This window comes from Rhea pennata, chromosome 1 (assembly GCF_028389875.1).
Source record: "Rhea pennata isolate bPtePen1 chromosome 1, bPtePen1.pri, whole genome shotgun sequence".
In the NCBI taxonomy this organism is placed as follows: domain Eukaryota; kingdom Metazoa; phylum Chordata; class Aves; order Rheiformes; family Rheidae; genus Rhea; species Rhea pennata.
This window is the reverse complement of record NC_084663.1, coordinates 77,940,031-77,966,819: the sequence shown is the minus strand read 5'-3', so window position 1 is coordinate 77,966,819 and position 26,789 is coordinate 77,940,031. Positions and strand designations below refer to the sequence as shown.

General features: G+C 39.1%; 1 protein-coding gene and 1 long non-coding RNA gene across 3 annotated transcripts in view; one reads left to right on the top strand and one right to left on the bottom strand.

Annotated features, from left to right (window-relative positions):
* ATXN10 (ataxin 10) overlaps positions 1-13,282 on the bottom strand; it is a 108,965-nt gene extending 95,683 nt beyond the window's left edge. The window contains exons 1-3 of the mRNA XM_062570825.1: positions 13,158-13,282; positions 8,431-8,622; positions 5,783-5,865 (exon numbers count right to left, since the gene is read on the bottom strand). Coding sequence (XP_062426809.1) covers positions 5,783-5,865; positions 8,431-8,622; positions 13,158-13,282 — 400 coding nt within the window. The remainder of the gene's footprint in view (positions 1-5,782; positions 5,866-8,430; positions 8,623-13,157) is intronic.
* A 996-nt stretch (positions 13,283-14,278) lies between these two features.
* On the top strand, positions 14,279-26,461 carry LOC134137605 (uncharacterized). 2 transcript variants are annotated; one of them, XR_009957730.1, is made up of 3 exons: positions 14,279-14,740; positions 17,947-18,039; positions 25,618-26,461. It is a non-coding gene; the product is annotated as an uncharacterized LOC134137605 (long non-coding RNA). The 2 variants fall into 2 exon arrangements; XR_009957731.1 differs by lacking the exon at positions 25,618-26,461 and adding an exon at positions 20,281-20,404.
* The last annotated feature ends 328 nt before the right edge of the window (positions 26,462-26,789 follow it).

Sequence of the window (26,789 nt, the reverse complement as noted above, 5' to 3'; positions counted from 1 at the left end):
AAAAACTCTACATAGAGTCATATTTCACCACTGCTTTTAAAAGATTGCTTTAAGTGCTGTTCCCAACAAAGTATTTGTAGCAGTGTAACTACATCTGCACACTTTTCTGAAAACTGGAAGCAAAGTCAAACTGTCGTTCAATCATCCACTTATCATCCGCTTATCATCCACTGAAATTTACTCAGCCCTTCTGAATTTCATGATATTAAGCATAGGGAACAACCTAAACCTTTGTACAGCAGCTAGCTTGACTGGAATGTGATTTTGACCGAGATCTCCAGGAGCAGCTGTCACATTAACACTGCTGTTAATATTTTCCTATTAATGTATGTTTATGCTGATTACTGTGGTTGGCTAAAATCTCCAGAGATGAGGCAGATGGCATCAGCACAGCACAATGGTACCTATATGCTTCTTGGTTTAAAGCTAGCTCAAGTATCCCCAAGCAGCCTGGAACTGAGGAATGCTGGTCTAATGCTCAGAGCGCCTCCCTCAGACACATGTTAGCTCAGCACTGCTCAGCCACTGACGCAGTGCAGTCCTACTCAGAGAGTACAATCAACTCATTCAGTGAACCTGCATAACAAATTGTCCCACACAGAGCAACTATGAGGCATTCAGTGTCTTTTCATCCTTCAGGATGAAAATACTGCAAAGCATTTTGGCAGATAAATACTTTTTAAGCAATTATGCTGGAATTCAAAGCACATTCTTCAGCACGTGGAATATTTTGAAGTGGTGAAAGGTTTGAGGAGATCTATTTACAAACAAAAAGATTAAAGCTCCTTCTGACCCCCAAAACAATGGAAAGATCAGACAGGACACAGCCTACTGAACATAAGCTTGCTTCAGAACTGGCATGTCCTCTCTCCAATTTATCAGGGAGAAACAAAGCTACCAGTTTTTCCATATTTTAGAGGTGACTCCTAAATCTCAATCTCAGACTCTGGAATCTAAAGATAGATCATCTTGACAAACTGCAGTGTACCTTCCCAAAGGTCTGCTAGATTCTGCTGGAAAGCTTAGGACTTGCCATAGGAAAAAGGGGGGAAAAGCACCCACAAGACACATGGTATGAAGTGAAGGAGATTTTCTACTTCTGCTACAATCCCTAACATACTGAACTACTTCTTAGTTCTTACAAGATCTGGGTCTGCTTTAAGTTCAGTTAAAGTTCATCTGGCAGCTACATCAGCCTGCTTTTCTGGTGAGCATTCTTGGTCTTTGTACCTACAATGGAAAAAAACTCATTATCTTGGGGCTTTCTTAATTACAAAAACAAAACAAAACAAAAACAAACAAAAAAATACAACAAAAGAGACATCGATAAGATACTACAAAATTTCCCATTAAATCTACACTGTGGAGAGATTTAAATCTTTTGTTCATAAGACTCGAAGCTAAATTCTGAGTATCTTATTATCTATTTGTTGGAAGATGGTATTCTTAAATCAGTTAACAAGGAAATACAATAGACCTTCTCGCATATAGTATTTCAGCATGGGTAGGTATTGCTCCTAGATCTTCAATCCCTATTCAAAATAATTCTAATCTAGTGGTTGAGGGGGCGGTATTTGTCATCTTGTCTGTTTTTCCACAAGGAATATACAAGTCCCATAATCTAAGGGTGATTATTACCTTACTCAATTGCCCACATCCTAGATTTTCACCATTTATAGCTGTAACACCAAGAACAAACTTAATTTTCAGAGACTGTCCAGAAAGCATAGTACTTAATTTTTTTTCTACTCAGTGACTGGAAAGTTCCTTCTCTTGCAGAGAGAGGAAGTAGGATCACTGGAGCAAAAAGAAAACAGAATTTGTAAGAAAACAGAACATGTTTACAAGTAGATGTTACTTATCTGACACACATCAGTCTTGATCCTACCCAGGGCAAAGGAATCATTAAACCATTCTTTAGCATCATTGCACACCAATTGCACCTTGCGCTCATCTGGCTGTTGAATCACACTTATCTTACACTGCAACTTCTTAGAGCAGCTATCCTTCTTCAAGAACTATGTGGTATGAATTATTCAGCATGCAAATTACTACTATGTATTTTGAGCAAATACAAGAATAAGAATTATGCTATAGAGTGCAACTGAAACTAAGATAATCAACTTGGGAAATAAGGGAGAAACAGTGGGGACAAACAGCAACATGACAAGGCCTAAGAGCTCTCTCTGTGTACTAAAAAGAGTGAGGACCATTATTACAAGGAAGGCTGGCTTGCAAAATATTTATTTGCTGTATATGAGTTAATTCGTATTTTTAACTCTCTGAAGCCTTACAGAGCTATCCCAAGACAGATGCTCCAATTCACCTTCAGCTTTCCTGACCCATTGCCTTAGTGTCATATCATGCACTCAAGACAACAGCCTTTTCCACAACTAGCTGGGAGAAGTAAGTTACAAGCAGAGAAGGATTCATCCATCTGTGTTTATTGAAGAAAGCGAGTAAGACACACACAAAAATTTCTGGTAAAGTAATTTCAGTGAATATATTTAAGTGAGGATCCAAATTAAGCATGTATAATACCACCACGGGCCTAACAAAGAAAAAGCAAGCTATTAAAAAAGTTATTTGTGATAGCAGAGAAGATGCAAAGAAGTCTAGATTTAAGTGAACAAATATTAGAGTTTTTAAACACAGCACTTTGCATGCTATCTCCTTTTTTGCTGCTTTAATCACTAATATAACATCAGAAAAGATAGTTCCTCCGCTCCCTGAATAAAACCACATTGGTTACAGTACCTGCCAGAGTTGCAACAGATACTTTATTTCAGTTATGTTTTTAATCAATTACAAACTGTAATACATTCTGAACTTTCCTACAAAAGCTGCCATACCACTCAAAGAAACTTAACAGTTATGAGTGAATAGAGGAGTGAAAACATATCACAGATCCAATTAAAGAGAGTTTTCGGTCTGCATAAAGAATTTATAATCTTTCTTTCATAAATACATTGAAATTGGGGCTTCAACCTTATTTAGGCTAGAATGATTTGTTTTGGTGGAGTTTTCATTTTAGCATGAACTAAAGACAAAAACACTATTTAGTGGTGTTCACCCTGCAATACAGCTTTACTTCTTTGATCTTACATTTCATGCAGATTGTTGCTGTGGAAGCAAAGGGGAGGCTGCTGTAAATCAGCACTGATGAATACTTTTTTTCTTTTTTTTGGGGGGGGAGAGTATTTAAAATACCTTAAAGATACAGACAGGTATCAAGAGGGATCATCGGATCCAAGAAGCCATTTAAACATGGAAACAGGACAGAGCTCCAAATGAGCAACTTGAAATATTCCATTTAACACTTAATTACCTGCAGGAGCAAAATATATATGCTACTCTAGTCCTGAGACATGATTTGACATATAAGATATGAGGATGAAAACCATGAAGCAGAAATACAGTTAGTAAATATAGTAGCATTTACTAATTTCATGGGTTTCTTTTGTTTCAACAGTGCAATCCAAGTCCAACTGAGGAATTTACCACACTTAAAAGTACTTCTAATAATCTCAAACTGAATGTAATTGTTACCTACCGAGGCATGCACTTTGAAAGGAGATTGTGCTCTAGAGACCAGCTTAATTTTTTCTTAGAACTTGGTTAATCATATCACTCAGCATGGAATAAGCAACACTTTCTTGTCTATAAATCTTTTTGTTATACTAACATAAGTGGAGTACCAAAGCCATGTTCATCACAGATGTTTCCCCACCAGATCAATAGTGTACAGAATATGAAATGAAGCGTTTGTTCTGGGGTCAATAGATCACATTTTAGTTATAATGTAAACTTATTTTGTCATAAAAATCCTACAACAAATGGCTATGGAGCTACAAAACATTTTTATTGAAATATTATTAAAAACTGTCAATTTCCCCCCTTAATTTCCAATGGCAATAAAAACTATTTTACAGCTTCCTCTGGTTAGAAAAAAAAAAAAAGAGTCTAAAGAAGTTAATCAAATTACTGTTTTTTTTTCCTCTTTTCTTTCTTTATGGCTGTAGAGCATCCATATTCAACAGCAAGGGAACAGCACACATGTGTACATTAAGTCATTAAGAAGGGGTTAGGAGCCCCAAGACTGATGGGAAAACCTCACACCATCCAAGTAACCAACAAGAAAGGGGTACATCCTACTCACTCCACTCCAGCTGCTGTAAGGAACCACTGTAGGGTGGTTCTCCCACACTGGCATCCCTGACACTTTGGGTAAGCTGAAGGTGCTAAGTCTACTTCCCCAGGACATCCTTTCTATCTTATGGTTGTCAAGGACCCTAGCAGTGACAATGTCCTGCTGGACAAAGCCAGCATTTCTGTTCCCATCACTCTTCCTCTACTCTTACTTGTCTATGAAGTGGTCAGCTGTGGGCAGGACACTCTTCCCCTCCAGGCTTGTCCCAATCTGCTTGACTGACTCTGATATAGCTCAAGAGTCACTCCTATGTGCTACCAGTTCCCCCTTTTCACATTCATTAAGTGGGACCTTCTTTTGCAGTCCCCTGGGTTTGATACTTGTTTTCGCACACTGAGAGACTGTACTAGTATCATTGATCTTTCCCTTAAGGAAGGATTCCAGCAAGGAGTGAAGCAGTGAATATGGTTTAGACACAAGATCATCACATGCCAAAATGCTTCATTTTGAGCCAATTACAGTAGAGGGAGAAAAAAACAGTCAGCTTGACTTCACTGCTTTTCCACAGCTTCATAAAGGTGTTCGAAGGAAGTCACTGTATGGCATTAGTTTCATCCCCTCTCACAAAATAAGAGAAAAATAGCAACAGGAACATAGTAAAAACCTCATCTAAGTAAAGGGAGTAAAAAGAAATAAAAGCAGTAAGAGAAACAAGATGTTCCCTACTAACTATAACCATAAAGGGTCCAATGCACAATATCAAACTCCACAGGCACACACAGGGAAACACAATGGGAAGAGAATTATCGAAAACGTCTCAACGTTTGACTAAATGAGTTGGTAGAAATAGGCAGCAATAACTGGCATTAAACAGGAAAGATGTGAAAATCAAATTTTCTCTTCATTACATAAAAAAACTAAAAAAAGACTCACTCATTAAGGACAGCACTCAAATTAACACTTAGTTGTAGCAAATATTATCCTGACTAGCAAGCAAGCACAGTATAGTGAGCAAGAGGGACAAGGGAGGGGAGAGGAAAAAAAAAGAAAAATAAAAAAGTCACAGCCGCAATTTGTCTCCTGGAATCGGATAAACTATTTCTCAATTGTCATCAAGGAAAGAAACAAGAGCACTTCCTCATTTCAGCACATTTGCAGATCAGATAAAGAGATAATAAAACAGCAGAGTATGTTTATTAATAGACACTTTTAAGGAATTTTTCCTTTTCCCAGCTTAAATATCCTTAATAATTTTAAGGTAGTTTCCACATATCTTCCCTTTAACAGTCTTCAGGGAAGAGCTGATGGAAAATACAATGGAAGTAGTTAAGAAAAAGGAAGAAAAGATTTTGGCTGAGCTTTTTTTCAAGCAGCATAGGAGAAGGCCCTCAATTCCTAACATCTTTAGTCAACTTTTAAAATACCAACTATACCGGCTCCTTTGGCCTTCTATTCCACTATCCACAAAAATGGAGAAAGACAGGGGAATAGAATTAGCATGCCACTACTCAAGAAACAATTAAGCTCATTTATGAAAAGAATGACAGCAGTAATATGACATTGTATCACCATATGTTTTCTCACATAAAGATACTGGGCAAATTACATATTTAACGAAATTCACAGGCTTACCAGTCAATAATGATTCTTGTTTCACTTGTGCTCCATGAAGTACTTTGATCAAATGGATAGATGTAGCAATCAGACCCAAGTTCCTATTGTTAAGTTAAAAAAAAATGATATTAAATACATTAAAATAACAAGACACATCACTGACGTTAATAGCAAACTTTTAATGTCCTTAGAAACTTTGAAATAAAAAGGAGTTTTGCCTGCTTAAACATGCTTGAATATATCAACAGCCACAATATTGCCATCACAAGCAAAAGGAATGGGTTTTCTTTTTGTTGCAGACACCTAGCTTAGCCATAAACACTGTATTCTTCAAGACAGCAAATTTGTATCCTTCGCCACAGAGACCATTTGCATCTCTAATCTTAGAATGGAAGGAGTTTTCACACTGTCAGTAACATCATCTTTCCAAATAATCTGTTCTATTAATGGCTAACTCAGATAAAATACACAATTACCGGTTGCTTTGCAAGATCTAGTTACCTAGTTGATACATCATCTCTCACTAAGACATGTGCTGACAACATGAGCAGACAAAAGGGACCAATAATGAATTTGTTTCAAATCCACAGCAAATACATCATATGATTACAGTTCTTAATGTGACAAGTAGTAAGACGACATACCAGAGCTTTATAATCTTTTAAATAACTTTTAAAGAATAGCAAACAAACACAATCAGAAGTCCATATGTTTATTTTGAGCTCTCACATATTCTCACGGCCAATCATAATATTCAGCTCCTGGACCAACAGCCACCGATGAATAAAAATCAGTCAAGCCACAACTACTGTCTCAAAAAAACAAGTTAATTCAGCGATGCAGTTGAGAAAAGACACTGAATACCCCACATGCCCTCTCATGCTGCCTTAACAGCTCTGTGGAATGATGTATTATTTCCCTACTGAACCTTCAGAAGCTGTCGATTGTTTAAATTATAGGAATGATCTGCTAATTTTTAAAACTGGATTTAGAAAAGAGAGAGGAAAGGGTTTTTAGCTCTGAATGTACTATCTCCAAAATTGTTACTGTTCAGGCTTGTGCATTCAAAGATATGTTGGTAGCCTAAAGGTTTTCCCATTGTTCAACAATTTTGTTTAAATACTTTGCTTTCTTTGCATTTTAGGTGTTCAGGGAAAACATTGATGTGTGTTATTTAGTAATAAACTTGAAAGATTTTGAATGCCAGCAAAGCAATTAGTGAATGCTGTCAAAAGAAAAATACGGTCAATTCATAGGGAAATATATAAAATTTTGCAAGGGAAGCAAGGATCTTAAAGTAATCATTTATCCTTGCTCCAATAACAAAGATGTGGTGACAGTACAAAGCCAGTTGCAGTCAAAAATACCGAATTTTATTGCAAAAAAAACAGTTGACAGCTGGTATGCCAGCATGTGCGTGCAACAGGAGGGGGAAAGAAAGTGAAAGAATACAGTATAAACAAATGAGGTTTCCAGCTTTTAACTCACTTGTACTTTAGTTGTCAAGCTTTTTGAGAAGAAATGGGCCAGGACAGAGTAGCTGAAACTTCAGTAGATGCTAATACCATCTCTATCATCCTCCACACCTGTGCATGAGTTACTGAAAATATATCCAATCACCACAGATAGATGCTGAATGATTATGTGTCTTCTACAGATGTTAAACCAATGTGTATTCTTTCCCATTAAGTTCTACTACAAAAGGAAGCCAAAGACGTATTTAGAGATGTAAAAATAAACACACACACACACACACCAGCATACATAAACTCAAACAAACAAATACATAATTTTTCTGTCACATCAATTCTCTAACACACCCCACAACATGATCACAAACGCTAGTACTAGCAGGAATGAACAGGTAGGAGCCTGAACTTAAGATTTAATTTATTCTGAAACCAAAGCCTTCTACAAACAGTTCTGCAACTTTTGTGGTTTTAAGAAAATTCTGCCCTCAAATGCTGGAATTTTATCTCATGCCAAATATTTCACCAGATTTGAAAAGTCACAAGAAACCAGATTTTACAATTGTACTCCATAATAATTCTTCATGGGCCAACAAACTTGTAAATAGCTTCTCTGCGCCCTTCCCCCCGCCCCATCTTCAGGCCTATTCTTATTCTGTCACGTTTTCAGTAATTACAGCTAGTTTTATCCTAAGCATCCCCTAACCTTGTTACATGGGCAAAAAACAGCTCGAATAACTTAAGGAGTCAAACTAACTCCATTACCCATTAATAACAATTTAATTGCACATGTATCAGAGTTGAATTGCACAATTATACATAGTATACTTTGCCATGAGTGCAAAACAGATCTATGTATGTATTTAAAAAATGCTAATCCTGTAACTGGCAATTAAACTGTGTACTTATTCATTACACTATTAAAAAAAAAAAAAAAAAGATTCATAGAAAGAGTTTATCACTTGCACAATCAACCCATACTAAGGACACAAATGCTTCTTTCCAGTACCCCAAACTCTGACCTACAAATAGGTCAGCTACTTTTGTTACTTGCATATTTCATTTGAAGGGATTGCATCAGGCAGGAAATACCAGTTAAAAAAAAAATCAGCTAACACAGTAAAGTAAGAATCTATATAAAACACAAACATCAGGTGGTTATATTTTTGTGTGAGTTAAAATGGATCATAACTATACCTCATGACATGCTGATTCTTGGCACACTTAACGCAAGCATTCCTCAGACATCTGAAACATTCTGCTATGAACAGCAGACAGGTGTCCACATCTACTGATTCACAGGACTCCTTGTAAACCCGTTCAATTTCATTTGAGGCGTTCATCAGGATTTCCAGGAGATTCTGAAATATACTTTCTTCTGCCATTTCTCTGAAATAAGTAAAGTTGTAGTGAGAAAAAAAAAAGAAAAAAAAGTCACTATAAAAAAGGATCTTCAGGTTATTAAAAATAAAAGTGTAAGTGATATAATATGGTATTTCTGCAACAACCTCTACCCATCCTTTACAAACAAGGCCTTTCAACTACAAAGACCAAAAGAGCTGTGATGGAGTTGTATTATCTAGTGTTTCTCACAGTTTTCCCAAGCCATTTTGGAAGCTTAGAAAGTCTTCCTAGTGCAAATAGCTAGCATGATTTATACATGGCACTGAGTGTTCTCATGCAAATTAGGAACTGGTTTAATTAATGACCATAGTTTACATGTCTAGCACGAGATGATTCAGAAGAAGCTATCAGAAGCGTCACTATAAAATATTCTGCCAAAGATTTCATAGGGAGAAAGACATCACGCAGAAAGCAAGTACTGTACTAACGATCCTCCTGAAATATGTGAATCAAGATCATGGAGGAAAGAGGTCTTTGTCTACTCTAACAGGCAACTACGCCAACACAAAAAGCATTACGCCACTTTTGATATCAAGACTTAATAATGCCAAGTTGCAAGTACAAAGACTGATACTAAATGAATGGATCAAAGAGCTGATACTGAAAGTCTTGGACTGAACACTTAGATTCATCAGATTCACTAGAACCAGTGTGCACATCTGCAGATGATCACACAGATGTGCATGTTTCCAAATTACAGCTCCACATACTCCTCACTGATTTTATATTCAGAAAGGAGATAAGGGCAACAAGATAACTCAGATTTGATACAACATGCTAGTGAAAAGAAGCCACACCAAAGAGTGTTTATGGCATTGCTAAAGGAATGAACAATAAAATTACTCAATACTCCTGAGCAGAGTCAAACAAAATGGAAATCCAGGTGCAGTCTCCTTGTTCCTTAAAAAGGCTTACAGTATACTCAAGCTCAAACAGGAAAGTTAGAATCTGAGAAATAAGGTTGAAAAATATCTCCTAAGCTAAGAATACAAGAGTATCAGATGCAATGTGAAGTAGTATTAAACAAACTATTTTTGCACAGAAAATTCTTCTCTAACTGAGACTTGATCAAATATTAGCAGATGATACAGTATTACTGGTATGCTGCTGTTCCCTTAATTATCCAAATATTTGCATAACTAGAAATTCTTCATACCCTTTACCAAAGACAGGCGCTCCTCCATTAAATCAAACCATGCGCAAAAATATCATTCAATTGCTACACTGGCTTTCGGATCTCCAGGAAATAAGCATTTTACTCTACAATTTCACCATATTATACATTAAGACAAATACCCTTACACAATATCCAGCTACATAAAAAACAAGCCACCAGTCAGAACTATCCACAGACAGGAAAAAATAAAAGATACTTTTTTTCAGGGGCATTATACTGAGGGTGGAAGCAAAACTAAGCAGCACAAGAAAACAAAACATAGATGTGGCCCGCAGTCATAAAGAAAACACAATGGAGCTTACTTAACTGGAAACAAGATTTGGAATTTGGCATTAAGATTTCTTGAGAAAAAGACACACATGCGACTTGAATCTTCCACTTCAAAGAAGTGGTGCAGCTGCTGCCATTTCACACACAGGTATGCACGCAAAAAGAAGATTCAATGGCTGATGTATGACAGAACACCTGGCAAATCCATCCATTCATATACAGACACAAGCTTTTCTAAACATGAGAAGAGCTACAGTTCTGTAAAGGAGCACTCACTGGGTTCAGTCCCACAGATAAAGAAGCTATGTTTGCTTTGTTGAATCAAGACGCCATATGGAACCATTAGCTGTTTGTCACCCGAGTTAAACACAACACTGAAATTATTCTAAAATACAAAAACCTTTCAGTCTGATAGCAGTTTCCATCATATTTACCTATGCAATAAGTCAGACTATCATATGGAAATGTTTGGTCGTTTCCTGACTCCAAAACACACAAATCTGTGGTCGAAGCAAAACAGGTACTAGTATATAACATTCAATTATTTTAAATTGGTAAAACAGCAAAAATGCTGCAAGTTACTTTTATTTATGTTCTAGTGACTTCTACCATTAAAATAAACACCTTCAAGTCATTTCAACACTAGAAGTGTTTCTACTGTTGTAAGTTATGCTGTAGAGAAGTAGTTTTAATCAGATCTCAAGAAATACCAAGCTGTTACGGCAATTTTTCTCTTAATATTTGAAAGTAAGAAAAAAAAAAATCTAAGGAGTGTGGAGATTGTTTAGTAAAATACAAAAACGAAGTCTGTCAAGCAGCCCAACTCTCAAAGTACAGCCTCTTGTTATGTCAAAATAGTTAGAATTCACATATCCATATCAAAAGAAAGATTAACTGCTTATAAAATCTAAGTGTTTAACTGTTAAAAATAGAATCTGTACAAGATAACATCCTAGAGAATATAGATTTAAAAGCACTCATGCAATCCTGTTCATGAGACTGGGGCTGCAAAAGCATGACACTAGTCAGGAATTACAAGAATAACCCAGCAATTTGGGATTCTTCATTTCCACTGTATGTTTTTGGTACTTACAGTGTTCCACTCATGTAAGCAGTAATGAAGTATTTATCTTCAAAATATTCCCGGGAATAGAATAAAGCCTCTTTTATGGATTACTAATGAAAGTGCAAAGAAAGCAAATGCAAAGTTGAGCACGTGCTCAAAGGTACTTGAGGTCTAGAGTAAAGCAGGTAGTTGACCTCAAGTCTCCCAAATTCCACCATACTGTCCTACAGTTAGGAAGTATTTTCCTCACCATATCTGCTCTGAATTATGGACCACTAGAATTCACATTTTTTAATTCTTCTGCAGCTACAAGCAAAAAGATATATCCATCACATAATAACAAAAGATTTATCACTGAATATCGCAGTTTCAAATACTGAGTGTCCAGTGCATTGCATCTTCTAGTTCAATAGCAACAACAGCATTTTCCAGGGTTGGCACATTTATGAATTTGCTCTCATATGCATTTCTGTCATGTAGCACATGAACTAACTCTGCAACCTCCTCCCTCTTGGAGGGCCATTTCTTCTACCAGCACTCCTGTACTCACAAAATTTTAATCTTTGGGACATCAGCCCTCTGTCAAATACAGCTGCAGAAGGAGGGAGGCAGAAATAGGCAGAGAAAGTATCAGCACATAAGCCCAAAATCTGCACAGGTCTTCTCTGCCCAGAGAGGCAGAGAAAAAAACTAAGCTTTTTAATTCTTGGAGACAGAAAGACCACAACAGAATATTTATATGTATACTCCCAACATTTAAATATGTATTTAATTAAAAGAAAACAGTATGAGGAATTTTTAAAGATAACAAAGTTTTATGCTAAATTTGAAAGTTCTATTTCTTCTTTCTTTATCCTTACCAATCTCAGCCGCTACAAACTCCAAATAGCAAGTGTTAAGAGAAGTGAATGTGAGCTTCACACCAACCCAGCCTCCCACCTTTCAAAAAGAGCTGAAATCATTCCTGTATGCACAATCACGACTGAACTTCTGCACACCCAAGAAAAAAGTTGGCTTGCTAAAGCCAACTGAGTTGTATGGTGTTGCAGAGGTCCATCTCGACTGTGCAGGAGCAAATACAGTCTGCACTGATCCTCTGCTTTCTACAGTAACTGCACACTTTCTGTTCATCTCTTCAAGATAGTAATAAGGCGGCACATCCACCTTTCTCCTCGTGTTTTAGCAGCTGCAGCCTGTTCTGGTGCTCAAATGTACGACCGTCAAGGCCTGCAAATATCACCCTCTCCCCAAAGGCCTTGCTTACATCTGGACTCCACTTGCTGCTGCAGCTGTGCTATACAAAACCATCTCCCAGGCAGGACTTCAGTAAGTGCATCTTACCAATTTCTAACCATGATGTACTAGCCTGTGTAGGGCCCACGACTGTGTCTTTTTCCACAGCAGTTACTCCCACAGTTAAACCCCAGTTAATTGCTTGTGTTTAAAAGGGCAACTATTGTCATCTGTCCTTGGTTCACACAGGGAAGGAGCGGACACATCTAAGAGATGAAAGGCTTTCCTGTTTCCTTTCCTTCCCAGAGCCGCTATGAAAGCAGGGAGAAGCCCAAGGCTGCCAGCGCCTGAGGAGCAGTGAAGCTACCACACGCAGAAGCCACCCCCGGTGCCAACCGCTGCCCCTCGCCTCCCTCCGCTGCCCCACGAGAAAAGCCCCCACGAGACAGTTTTAACAAGAAGGAAGAAAGGCCCCCAGCGAACAAGTGGCACTGCCCCGCGCTCAACACTCAAGAGAGCTCTTCTCAGTGTGCATCCCCCCACCAGCACCCCGAGGAAAACGGGAAGCAACAAGAGGAAAACTCAGCTTCCAGCCGGGGCAAACCCCTTCTCCCCAGCACCCGGCGTCCCCCCACTGCGCCGGGGGGCGGCCGGGGGGCGGCAGGGCAGGGCAGCGACGGGCCGCGCCCGCTAGCCCGGCGCTTCCCGCGGCCGGAGCTCCCTCCCCTGCCCCACGTGGCTGCGGCCGGCCCCTCCTCTCTCCTCCTCGCTAACCTGGGCTGCGCCTCCCGGAACAGGCCCGTTAGCGCCCGCACGCTCTCCAAGCGGGCGGCCGCCGGCCCGGCCGCCGCGGCCCGACCCAGCCGCGCCGCCACCGCGGGCAGCGCTGCCGCCGCCATCGCCCGCCCCAGTGCGACCCAGCTCCGCCCCCCGCCGCCCGGAAATGGAGGCAGCCCGGCCCCGGCAGAGCGCTGCTCGCTGGGGCGCGGCGCTGGGGTGGCGCGGTGGAGCCGGGCACTCGGACAGTATCGTTCCACACAGCTAAACACGGGAGGTGCCGTTTCCCTGCGGGTTTACACAAGGGCTTCTCTTCTCTTCTGACTTAAGCGGATAGGCGGGCTTGGGGGGGGGAAGGCTGTCGGCGTGGGCCTTGCCCCACAAACGGAACGTAGTTATCCCCTCGAGTCTCTTTCCTCGTGTTTTTCTGCAGTCACTGTCAGCACCGACCCCGACAGACGTCAGCGGGGGAGGGCGGGGCGCTCGGCCGGGCGGCACCGAGTTAAGATGGCCGCGCAGGGCGCGGGCTTCCGGAACCATCTCTCGCGGCGGGAAAAAGTAACGGTGTTACTAGCAGTGTTTCGGCTTTCATTTCCGTCTTTTCAGCCTTATTCAGCCAGTATGGAGCAGCGCTATGTGTTCTCCCACGGGGTTCTTTAAGAAGCTGGGGAGACACTTACTTTGTGCCCCAGAAATGTTTTCTTACATCTTCCCTTCCCGTTTGCTTTATCTTTGAGGCATACCTGTCTCTGAAGGAGCCAGTTAAATGTTTTGGGGGTGTTTTAAATACTGCTAAACCTAAGAAAAAGAGAAGTATATATGTGTGGGGGTGGGGGGGAAATGCGAGCTTCCTGTGGACAAAAAAGACTAAATGTGGCCAAATGCTATGGAAAGACTTGCTATTAGAACCAAGCTTAATTTGCTGAACAGTTAAGGAATCTGAAAATACTACCTCTACTCCCCCCCAAAAATATGACACAATAATACTAGTTACTCATTTCTTCCCATTCATTATTTCCTCAAAGTTTTTGCCTGCATCTCTGACATGCACTGTTACTTGAGATCATGTAAGCAACAATCTGTAGGTTCAGGGAACAGAATTGCCTACGATTTACGGCTACCCATACCAAATTTAGTCGGTATGCAGTTACTGTCCACGTACCTCTAAAGGAAGTATCGCCCTTTAGAAATAAACCTTTGTGTCTTGGCTTATCTGTGGGAAAACATTTTAATATTTGTTACCAAACTTGTGACTTTACTATAATTATCAGTAAGGGGCCTGGAAATAGCACAAACAAGCAGTTCATGACGCTATGTCAAAAATAAATGGGTTCAAATAATAAGTGGAAAACAGATCCCAAGTGAGACTGATTACAGTCATACAATTTCTTCCTCTTAACAGTTCGCATTATTTTTAAGAGCTATCTGTTCCTGAGTGGAAAAGATCATTTGTTTTAACTGGAATGAAATACAAGATTAAGGGGAGGGAAGCATCAGAGCTATCCTGAATGCATCTGGGTATGATGTGTCTGACAGCAACTGCTCCGAGGAAGATTATTACTGCAGCACGCGATCTTTAGGTAACATACAAATTTTCTTTCCCTAACCATCATTTATTTAGACGTTGGTTTAAGCCATGTCCAAGACACTTTATTTTATATCTCTTCTACAACACATTTTAATTTTTTTGTATTTATACATACGTCCAGTCTTTTTTTGCTCTTCGGATTCATGAAGGTTAATTCCAGACATGACCATGAGATCCAGTAGACTGACCAGTGGTATCCTGAAGGTATATCACCTAGTTGTCACTGTTAAAGCCAGTTACTAGTTAAAGCATGGGAACTAATGTCTGTGACTGTTACTACAGTTAAGCTTATGAACTTGTCTGTTGAAAAGCATGTCTTCCTGGAAAGGGTTTCTACACCCTCTCGAATTTGTGGACGTTCTTTATAAAGTATAGATTTCAGAAATGGAGACTACACTGTGTTGCTTTCCCAAACAGCTTCCTGCCCATCCTCACAATATTTTTATCCATTCTGGTTTTCTGGCTTGCTCTACCAGAGTGTTGCACTGTGAGTGCCTGCTTACTTTATGTGTTTGCTATGACTGCAGCCATGCCTGTGAACACTGGTAGATCCAAAAGCACTAGGGCCAGCCAGTCTGGCAGTAAACACACTGTGCATGCACAACTAATAAATAAATATATAAATATTCTTCTGTACTTCGAATCTGACATTTCCAAGGTATGTTGGAGTAACTGCACAAGCACAGATCAATGTGTATGTACTTAATAAAGTTGTTCTGCATATTCTTAGTGACCATTGATATGTCTGAGGGACCAGCAGGTCACAACTTCAATGAAGCAAGCAGCAGACTACGCTCAAAATTTGACAAAATAGGGATTGGCAGGTTAAACTGTAAGCTCTGAATCCTTTTCAGAGTTGTTGCTTACTAGTGAACAGTTTTGTGAAATTGATCTACAAATACATAATTTTGTATCTGATGGTATCCTACCTTGTTTGTGAAGGGACACAATTTACCCAGCAGTCCAGTTTTATTTATCACCCTTCTCTTTTATTTGCCATTTTGCCTGTCTTGTTAAACAAATCTTTTAAGCAATGATTTTTTGTGTACCTGTTAGAAACATTTCTGTTGAAGAATTTTTTTTTCACTGATAGAGTATTATTCTTTCAGGTGACAGTTAACCAACTTTTAGTCTACTTAGTATATAGAGTCTTCATTTTGTGTTCTGATGAGTTACATAGCAGAATATTTCAGACCAAGTAGCTGAGAGTACAGGCTGCAAGGTTGATCTCCAGGATATGAAAATGGAGTAGTTCTCTAATGGAATCTAGTACATTGTTACGGCTTTGACGTACCCCAGCTGACATAAAGGTAGACAAAAGATAGGTTATGCTTACCCTGGGGCAAGGTTAGCATACAGCAGCTCCAGTTATAAATATTTTCCATTTAAGAACAGTTGGAAAGCAATTCAAAGCAGAAAAGTCTTTCTTCTGGCAATGAATCTTAACAGAATCCTGATCTTGGTGATATCTTCTTTCAACAAATTCCATAGGCGAGCTGTGTGACTTTATCCATTTTAACTTTGCTTCCTTTGCTGCCTGATTTATCTAATGCCTCTTCAGTTGGTATTATTGATTATTACTAGCGAATCCTTATGAAAAATAGTTTCGCCTATGTATAACTCTTTGGTATTTTTTCCTGCATTAAACAACCCAAACCTTTTTTTTTTTTTTCATTTTAGTCTTTGCATTCCTCTAATCATTCTCAGTGCTATTATCTAAATCACCTTTATTAGAGGGTTATGCAGTACTTTGAGATAGGATTCTCATAAGGGAACTTTGCAGAGTTTCAGGAATATCAGTAGAATTTAGTAATTTTTACCAGATTACTCACAGATGTTGTATTTTGAGCTCATCCCTACTACTGACAGGATTTTGCACTTGATTTTTTTAAAATACATTTGTGTTGTGGTAGTGTGAAACAGCTAAGTCCCAAGTGTTGTACTCATCTTTAAGAGCTGGGTATTAAAACTGATTAGAAGTCTTTACAGTTTAGTTTTGAATTACTGAATTGATCAAAAAAAGGAACCCAAAGTGATTATGTAAAGATGCTTATGTCATTGTGATAGTGTCTAACAATTTTACAGAATAGGCCTATGCTGTGCCTGATTCCATAAAAACAGAGAGATCCTTAAAACATCCAGTCTTTCCCCCAAAGAGCTTACAGTATAAATAATGTTAGTTTTTCTTAGCACAGATTAACAGAATTACCTGAAAGAAAACAATCCACCTAAAGCTGACTATTCCACCTGAAAATAAAATTATGAAAAAAACTACTTCTAAGAGGATTAAGAGCTGTTAATAGTCTTTTAATGCACTGATGTTTGAAGTCATACGGTGAAAAAGCTCTGTCACAACTGAGACTCACTCTGGAGGGAGATGGTCCCATTTTTTCAGCAAATGATAATTCTGGAGGAGGGCCAAAAAAGCAGCTCAGAAAGTTTAAATCCCCACCTCTCAAATGTTGAGGGAATGTCATTCATTTTAGTTACAACATGCCTATTAGTCCTGCCTTTCTTTTATTGAAGGTAACTTCCATCAGAAAATAAAATTTGGGCCCTGGAAAAGGTTATTTTACACTAAAGAAGCAAATCCTGCTGCATATTGTATATCCAGCATAAATATTAGTTTTCTGTCTCTTATTTTGGGCCTGCTTTAGATTAAGTTTGACTTGGGCCACAGAGCTTTGAAGCTGTAGCCCAAAGCTTTTATTTTCAGTCTAGTATTTAATAGGATCCAGTGAAATGATTGATGCACTTGGGAAAAATGCTTTTGATTAGCTTTTGTTGCTTAGCAGTCAATTCCACTGTGGACCCACTGAGTGATAGAAGACATTGTGCTCTCACACAAGTCTACTGTTTTCCCATTCATGTAAAGCAAATTACAGTAATTGGGTTAGGAGTTCTAAACACCTGTATTAAGGTGACTAAGAGCACACCTGAGAAGACAGCAACCACAGGTGGAACACAAGCAGCTTTTATGGTTATTTGTATATTCAAAAGCTGTACGAAATGGATACTGCAGTCTGTCTTAATCTCAAGAATAACTGCTGCACTCTCAAGCCAACAACTCAAGAGGTTATTTAGCTTCAGAGATCTTGCACATATGTATGAGGGCCATAGAAGAGCAGTTCAATTTGGTGTTGAGGTGTATTTGTTACTCTTTTATTATTTAATATAAATAAATCCAATTCTTCACAGGAAAGAAGTCCTGTCTGGAAAGAAATAGGCAAAATCCTGGAAGAGATGTTCAAAACACTTGCAATTTTTCATGGAAATAGTATCTTCCAAGAAGTAAGTATAAATGAAATTCTGCCTGCTGTTACAGTTGTCAGTCTCAGAGTCACTACAGATATTCTTGCCTCATTTGCTAGATGCATTCCAATTTCCAGAGTGAATGAGGACTTTTGTAACTGCTTTATTTTATTTTTTTTTTTTTGTCCTTCACAAAGATTTTTTTGTCCAACATCTGTATGGAATGTATTTGTTAAGATCAGCATTATCCTCGTTGTGTTGGACACCTGTACAAGCGTATGGAAGGATATAATCCCTTGCCCTATTGCCTGGATCAGAGAGATGCCCCTTAGGATCTCTGTTAACCAAAATCTAGTTCCTTAGCTACCTGGAAAATTTCACCTCATTCACGCATTCATTTGTATCATATAGATTTTAGATTTTGCTTTGATACGGGAAGAAATGCAGCTAAATTGTAAGACGGTTGGTTGTGAGTTAAAGGGTGCTATATATATATTCTGACTTACATAGTCCTAAAGTTTTTCTGTGTAGAAGGGACACAGATTGTCTTACACATCAGTGAAATAGTTATCATCCCTAGGAGTGTGAGGACATCCAACTCCGGCACATCGCCTTTAATGGTGTTCTCCATCATTCTGATTTTACACAATGAGGCATATCAACTAGGCAACACTCTTAGAAGAGTCATTTTTTTCCCTCTGGTTGTGATTAGTTTTGCCCTTGGCAACAGCTACCTCCAAGGACAGAGGAGAAGCTAGAGCTATTCTACCACCTGCTCCCTTTCCCCCTTCCGACCCTAATCTGCTTTGCACTACTCTGCCCACACACCTTCCCAGTAGGTTACATTCCTCACATTTCACAGCTGCTGCCTCTCCCGCACTCAAGCTGAAAATATCTCTTGGGCTGCTTGAACTTGAATCCTAGGGCTGGATTTCGGAGGTCTGACAAGTTCCTCTTGCCTTCAGCTTTTTCCTCGCTCCCTGCCCTGCCAACAGTGACCTCTTCCCTCTAATTCATTCAATGTAATTGTCACATGAAGCAATTCCTACGCTGCCAAGGTGCAAACAAGGCTAAAACCAGGATGGGCTTCCTTTTGTTCAAAAATTTTGTCTCACAGAGAATCTCTCTATTAAAGAATTTGATAGAGTAGTTGAGATTGAACGACAGTCCTGCTTGGGAGCAGTTGCAAAATCCATACTAGCAAAATCCATATTAACTTCTATATAGCGGGAACAGGGCTTGCATGGATGGAGTTTAAAGCTCTAGTGCCTGACTGTTCATCCACAGCACAAGGCATCTCCTGTTACAGAAAGATATGAGCTGTTCTTTTTTTTCAGTCTGTGCGTGCCTGTGTGTTTGTATTTGCATATGTACATAGTAAGAGGGCATGTGGAATATCAGAGACTGGTAGACTTGTAAAAAGCAGTGGGAGCTATTACACATTAAATCAGTTAGGAATCAAATTTGAGCATGGGGAGTGATATTTTCACTTTTGCGAGAGCTGTGATAAGTTTGGAATGGGATTGCTGAAAAGGTGAGTGTGGCCAAAATGGAAAAAGAATGTGTAAATGAGAGGGTAAGATGCAGCCCACTTTGCTTGCTGTCAGACACTATTTGACTTTTTAATGTTCAGTCCTACACTGAGGTAATGCAAATTTGGATAAAATAAATGTTTTAAAAGTCTCTCTTTCCCCACTTTTTGAGTGTCATTTAGCAATAACATAGTTTAACAGTATAGCAGGGAAAAAAAATCTGTTTCCACAATCTGTTATCTGTAGGAAAGGACAATGGTATTCCAGGCAATTCACAAAGCAGAGAAAGAAGGAAAGACAGCTGACTGCACAGGAGAGGTGGGCTTCAAACCTGATTATGAGAAAAAAGAAAAGATGGGTGTTGGGATGGTGACAGTAAATAATGGGTTTACAGAAAGGCATACCCAGAAATGGGTTGTATTGCAGAGTAACTTGATATCTGAAGGGAGTTATGAGCATTATTGTTTAAGGATTTGTAGGAAAGGAGTATTCTGGGGAAAACGATGAAGGTGAGAATATACAATTATTATATCCTGTTTGTGAATTTTTTAACTAAACAGCATTGGTTTTGGTGGTGGAGAGTTTTTTTGTGTGTGTATGTTGTTGGTGTCCTAGACTCCTGTGTGAAAGGGCTCCTAAGAGGAGTTTTAGGTTTGAAAATTGTGCCGTATAATATGGATGTCCCATATAAATATGATCAGAGCTCACATCTGATGTGAAGATCTTGGCTTTTTCTGTGTTTTGATAGCAGCAACAGTTGTTCTGGACTTCAGCAACATGGACAGCTGAGCAGCTAAAAAGTACCTATTAGGTATATGCAAATAAACTAGGCCTGTGAACTACAGCCAACACTGAGAGGATTCCTCAGCTTTTGGTGCGTACACAGAGTAAACTGCATCGCAGGACAGTTCAGCCAATCTCACTGCCTGTGCTTGCAGCCACTCTCTACATGCGCAGGAGATCTCTCATACTGGAGCTGCTATATGTTTGCAGAGCTGCACATGGATAATTCACCTTTTGGAGGCTGCAGAAGTCCTCAATCTGCATCTGAGCACGGCACCTCCAGAATCCTGTGAATGGTCCTGCAGATGATATTTTAATTCAGCTGCATGGAGAATTTAATTCATCTGTTAAAACTGCAGACCAGCTGGGCTCCTTCACTTCTCCTGTAAAGATACATGATCAGAATACTTACTGAAAGTTCATATTTTCACAGAAAATAAAGGAAAATTTTTTAAAAAAAGAATTCCTCAACACCTGGTCACCGTCAGACAGCATGTAACAAGCCTTACACTTAAATATTTTTGAAGGACCCACAAAAGCAAGTCCCCCTGAGTAGATGTGTCAAGTCTGGCCCTTTATGAATGGATGAACATAGGGAAATGCCCACAGGGAATCCTGCATTACCTGGCACCACTCCTATTTATCAGCATTGGTGGACAATGTCAATGCTGAGAAATTTGCTAGAAGGGAAAAAAGCAGGAGCTAAAAGAAAAAGAACAAGAAAAAACAATATAGTGACTCAGAGCCTCTCCTATTTTGGGTTACTGCTAGTGGCTGGATGTGAAAAATTACAGCTGTGATCCTGACCATGCTTTTTGCTATGAAATAGGGTTCAGGTCTCTCAAGGTCTAACTACAGACTGACATCTAGTGGATGTAAAATAATGCTCCACAGAACTGAATTTAAAATCCTCTTCTCTACTTGAATGATTATACTCAGTTTATACGTGTTCACTGTGGATGTTCAGTCTATTTGTTATTTGATGAAACCACGAATTAATGCAATTTATTAATTTCATTTGTGTAATATAAAATAATTTCCTGAATGAATCAATCAACCTTCATTATAAAACAACAACAACACAGGAGATGATAGGCTAAAAGAAAGTTTGAATACACAGGAACAAAATCAGTTTTTAGCTAAATCACATAAACACAAGACTTTATATAAGACTTTCCATAGTTATAATAGCATGTCAACAGATAAGCTTTGTAAGACAAGGACAGGAGATCAGACATTGCTATCAAGGTTGTTACAAAACGTACCTATAAAGTTTGAATTTAGAGAATTTATGAAAGGCAATCTTATGTTACCTTAAGCAATAATATTTTAGAAGATTCTGTTGGTAATTCAGAAGTTGACACACATTCTTTCTGTCTGTCTGTCTCTCTCTCTCTAGCTAAAATATTTCCAAGGAAAGCTATTAGAATGATTGACAGATACAGAACTAGGAAATAAAGAGTTCAAATGCCAGTTCTTAGGATCCTTTTCTTTAGGTCTTTGTCAACTTTTGCAATTATGAGAACAGTTTAACACTTATGAAAAAGGATGGTGAAAATTAATGAAAACTGATTTTGATATAAAACTGCATGACACACAAAGATCTAGTTGAAAATCTCAGACACAAAGCTCTTAGAACTTTCAGATGCCAGCTTTTTTTACTTGAAAAATATACAACCTAAAATGTTTAAAATGGGAACAACTATTGCAATTAAAGCAACATCTTCACAAGATGTTTGTGGATTTTAGGATATTTTATTGCCTTCTAATTTCAAAACCTTCACAAAGAAATCTGTCATTCCCATGGGAAGAAAAAAGAAAGAAAATTGTTTCTTTTAAACCAGTATATAAAGACTTTCCAAAAGTTCTTCTGAAAGGTAGCTTTGATCCATTCATAGTTTATATGACTTTTTTTTCTACAGCATCATGTCAGCAGACTAACATAAAATGCTATGAGGTTTTTTTTTCAGCTAGCCTCTTAATTTTATTAAGCAGCCACAAATATAAATTAAATTAGATAGGTGCCTTCTGCATATACTGTTTACAAGATTTGGCCTCTACAGAAGTCATCATTTGTATTTACGTGTCAGGATTCAGATTTTCTTAATTAAAAAAAAAAAAAAAAAAAACATTTTTAATGAATGAGAATAATAATGTTTTAGAAATATAAATTTACTAGCTCAAACGAGAATAAAAGAAAGTTCTGAAGGAAAACATTGTACATCTATTCACCTGTCCAATGTCCTCCCAAAGACCTAAACCTGTACAAATAAAATCAGTCCACTGTATCCACTTATCCACTTGCTAGACCTAGAATACATATCTCTATTCGCCTCTTCCCGCTTCATTTATTAACTTCTGTATGTGTGCACTCATAAAATGTTACCTCATTAGTAACATTAGTCACTGTTACCTCAGTAACATTGCATGTAGTTATTAAGTAAGATGAATTGATAATTAAAGTAAATATTAATTATTTATACTGTGCAAACACAGACATGTTCAAGACACTATCAAGGAAAGGCAAGCCTGCTTTCTGAGATGAGTAGTGAGTGCTGATACACGCTTAGTACAAATACTAGTTTCACTGGAGAGAGAAATAAGGAGAAAACACAGCAGGGATTTGGAGGTGAAGCTTCAGTTGGCAGGAGTTGGGTCTGGGATTATATTAACCTGTTTATCCTTGACTATCATTTTTGTTACCTGGGACTCTGCAATTGCATAACCCGTTGGGCTCTGGAAAACATCTTGTTTGCCTTCCTCTCTGTGTGGTCCTGTTTGGAGGCAGGAGGCGAAGGAGAACAGAACAGAATATGGCAGTTTAGTCTGCTAGACTTCATTTTTGCCATTCGCCCATGCTAACCCAATGCTGACAAAACAGCCATGTCTGCCTGCAGGGCAAAGAGACACAATGGGCTCATCACCCTCTGAGAGTGTGTTTAAAAATAACAGGAAACCCTGCTCACGCTGCTCATCGTGGCAGGGCAGGAGAACCTGCAGGGTCAGTGCAGTATCGCAAGGAGGATGAGATATTTGTTGAACTATTAAGGCAATGTTGTTCGAGAGACCTCAGCTCTGTGGGACACATTCTCTACTCGGTCATATCTGCTTTATGCCAACATAATTGAAAGGCAGAGATACATCTCCCACAAGATTTTTGTGAGTTGTTTTTCCAGCTATAAACTTCATCTAGCCACATCTGGTATAACTTACCAAACGAATATGTGCTTATCCCTAAAATGTTGTTTACACCTGCACGTTCATGACTTCTGAATGCAGGCTGTAGTTTCTCAGCCCTGCCATGCTCACTTGGGCAAAGGAGGAGTCACCTGAGAAATCAAAAGCAGGTAACAGATTTGTTTTTTCTTAACAAAAGACAGAGGTTTGTAAGACTACCATGCTAGCCAGAGTCTGAGTATGGTGTGCACCCTCATTCCTGAAGAAAGGAGTGCCTGTAACTAGGAATCTATTATAAATCACATTTTTAGTGAGACTGGCAAAGCTGCATAACTCTAGCCCCAGGGAATCTGTCTAATTTGTCAGCTAAAATTCAGTCTTCTGATAGAAAACTAGTCCATTCATGCTTCATGAAGGCTAATTACCCATGGAAAGAATCTGTTCAGGTAACTGTCAGCAGCAATGTGGTATGGCACCATGATAATGCTTGCGATTCCCAAGGGGAGATCGATGGATCTCCCCGGCTTGCTGTGTTGTGCCCTAGCCACACAGCAGCTCTCCCCCATCTCTTTTACATACCTGCACATTGCTTCCATGCACAGTCAGAATATCCCAGGAGAGAGACGTCCTGATGTGGTGCTTCTATAGGGACCCTGTTTTCTCTGAGTAATAGAGCAAATCCTGTTTGCTCTTCTGTCCTCTGCGTCTGGAAGGAGCAGAAAATTTGCCATAGCTGGGATGATCTACAAAGAGGCAAGCTTTGCAAGGAAAGATAATGAGGTTTATTAAACTGTTAATAGCACTGCAAAAACAGGGTGAGTCCTTCTTCAGACCTGCCGCAAAAGCTGCTTACAAACTCAGCATCACTTATGTCTCAAGACAGAAGGAATGTGGATAATATAGAGCAAATATAAAATTCCAGAAATAATCAGGGGAGGAAACATTAGTTAAATTCTTAAGAACTTATTTGTGTAATCCTTTGCAGCCATTATGACCTGGAAAAAACTCCAGCATTGAGTAAGTTACCACAGATTTTAATTTCATGTATTGGAGAAGAATTTTGTTTCTCTGCTGATGGGAGTAATCACAAAGGTTTTCTAATTACAGATCATAGTCTAACATCTAATTTCATTTCATAATTTTAGGCACACAGTATATTTTTTTCCTTCTGTGAAATAATTCTTTTCAAAAATTGTTGTAATGCAGATTGACTGACTAAGCCTTGGTTCAGCACAGTTCTGATGCCAATGCATATCTGCAGGAAACTGAGCAGTCTCCCGAAGCTGGGATGATTCAGGCTTAAAGTAGTGCCTGCATTTAAGTTTATCATGTGTCAAGGCCCCTCCGTTCTGTTTGACACCATCAGATCTGTGTATTTGTTCTATTTGATGGTATCAATAACGAGTCTCTTCTCAGAGTGCTGTATAGAAAAGGGAGCATAATTGTCCAAAAGGAGGCATATTAAGTGTTTGCTTTTAAATCAAAGAACACTTGAAATATTAAATGAAGAGGGAATACAATATCAAAGTCACTCTAACTCATCTCAAAAATACTGATGAACATTAATGATTTACTTTGGGCTTATACATCTGTTTGCTCTTGTATTCAAAAAGTTGCATCGTTACCTTAGTAACTCCAACATCTCACAGAATTTAGTCTGTTCTGAATCTAAAGTACACCCTCTTAAGGAAATACATACAGCTTCTCATGAAAGCACTTTTCCTCTCTTTCTCCCCCCAGCCTTGTTTGTAAAGGAAGAAATAATGGCTTGTTTTATCCTGAATGGGCCATTTTTGTCTTTTCTTCCTCCTCCTCCCATCTCACTAATGATATCTGTGATTTAAACACTGGGGCAAACTCAGCTGCTATGTTCACTGTTTAATGATGTTCTTAAATGAGCCTTAAATGAGTTGTGCTTCTTCTACTCCCATATTGGTACATCTTGAAATGCCATACAGAACCTTCTTAAGAAACTTCGCTTCTTATTTTAAAGGGTAGCTCAATTCTCCAGTCTTCCCTGTTGTATATTTCTTTACACAAAGGCAACATAACTCTGCTCAGATACACTAGTATTTTCACTGTCATATTTCAACCCTTCTTAGAATTCCCGACTTTCCTTCTTCAGCCCTTGGTGCGGCAGCAGACATAAAGAAGAGCTTGTCAATGAGTCTCGCTTCTGCCCCCCAGCAGAAAAGAAAGAATGTGGGGAAGAGTAATACCACCCTGCAGGAGTGTGTGCTTTCAGGATGCCTAAGATGACTTAAATGGTCTGCCATGAGATTGCCTGACATCTCTCTTGCAACAGAGATGATTGCTGATGATCCAGGCCAGAGTTAAGCCAGTCAAAAGTTACAGCTGCAACCTGCTGTTGGAGGTAACAGCTCTGGAAAGGGACAATCCTGCATTTCCCCAGCTGCCAATTCCCACCATTGCTCTCATTTCAGACCTAGCAATTGCTGGGCTGCTGAAGGAGCCAATTCAATGGGCTAATCCAGCCTTTTTTCCCTCCCCCTCACTGGCTTATTTTTCTACTGGATGATTTAGTTGAATCCCCCTGCACCTCCAGGACTGCTATTTCTGATGTATAAAGGATGTTGAGAGGAGAATGAGGGCAGACCCAGGCCAGACCGGTGGAAGCAGCTCCAAAACTGAATCGACAGACACTTGGCTCACAGGGGATGCTCAGTAGCATGGCTGCCCCCAAGAGCGCCGTCCTTCCTTCTGCCCGCTTGCATCCTGCTCCATCTCTCCCCATCACCTCCTGTGCTGCGCAGCTGCTAAGAAGGAGTGGATGGACAAAACCCAACCAAGCCTGTCTCTGTAGCAGGTCCAGTGCTGGCAGTGGCCCCTGCTCACCTGTGGCACTCTGCTACTACCAGAAGCAGCAAGACTTGTCAAGTGCTGTGGTTTACATGACAAAACAGAGTTTGTTCCAGATGTTGATTTTTTTAATTAATAAGATTTATTCATACTGATGCAGAATAAAAGGAATAAACACAAGCTTAAAGCTTCAGAAGAGTTTCGAAGCTCATTACTCAATATTATTTGCTCAGTGCATAATCTCTTCTCATCACTCATTGACCACTGGCAAACAAAGAACTGAGCTAACAACTTCCAACTTCCTTTCTCAAGACAAGCTTCTCAAAAATACTCGTTTTTTGAAGTTGTACTTCCACTTATACAGACCCTCCACCCCAAAATATCTTCTAAAAGCACCATTCTACTTGTCTTTTGCATTTAAGAGTCTTGCTAAGAGGATTTTACAGTAAGATGGGTAGATAGGTAGATTTTTTTAAA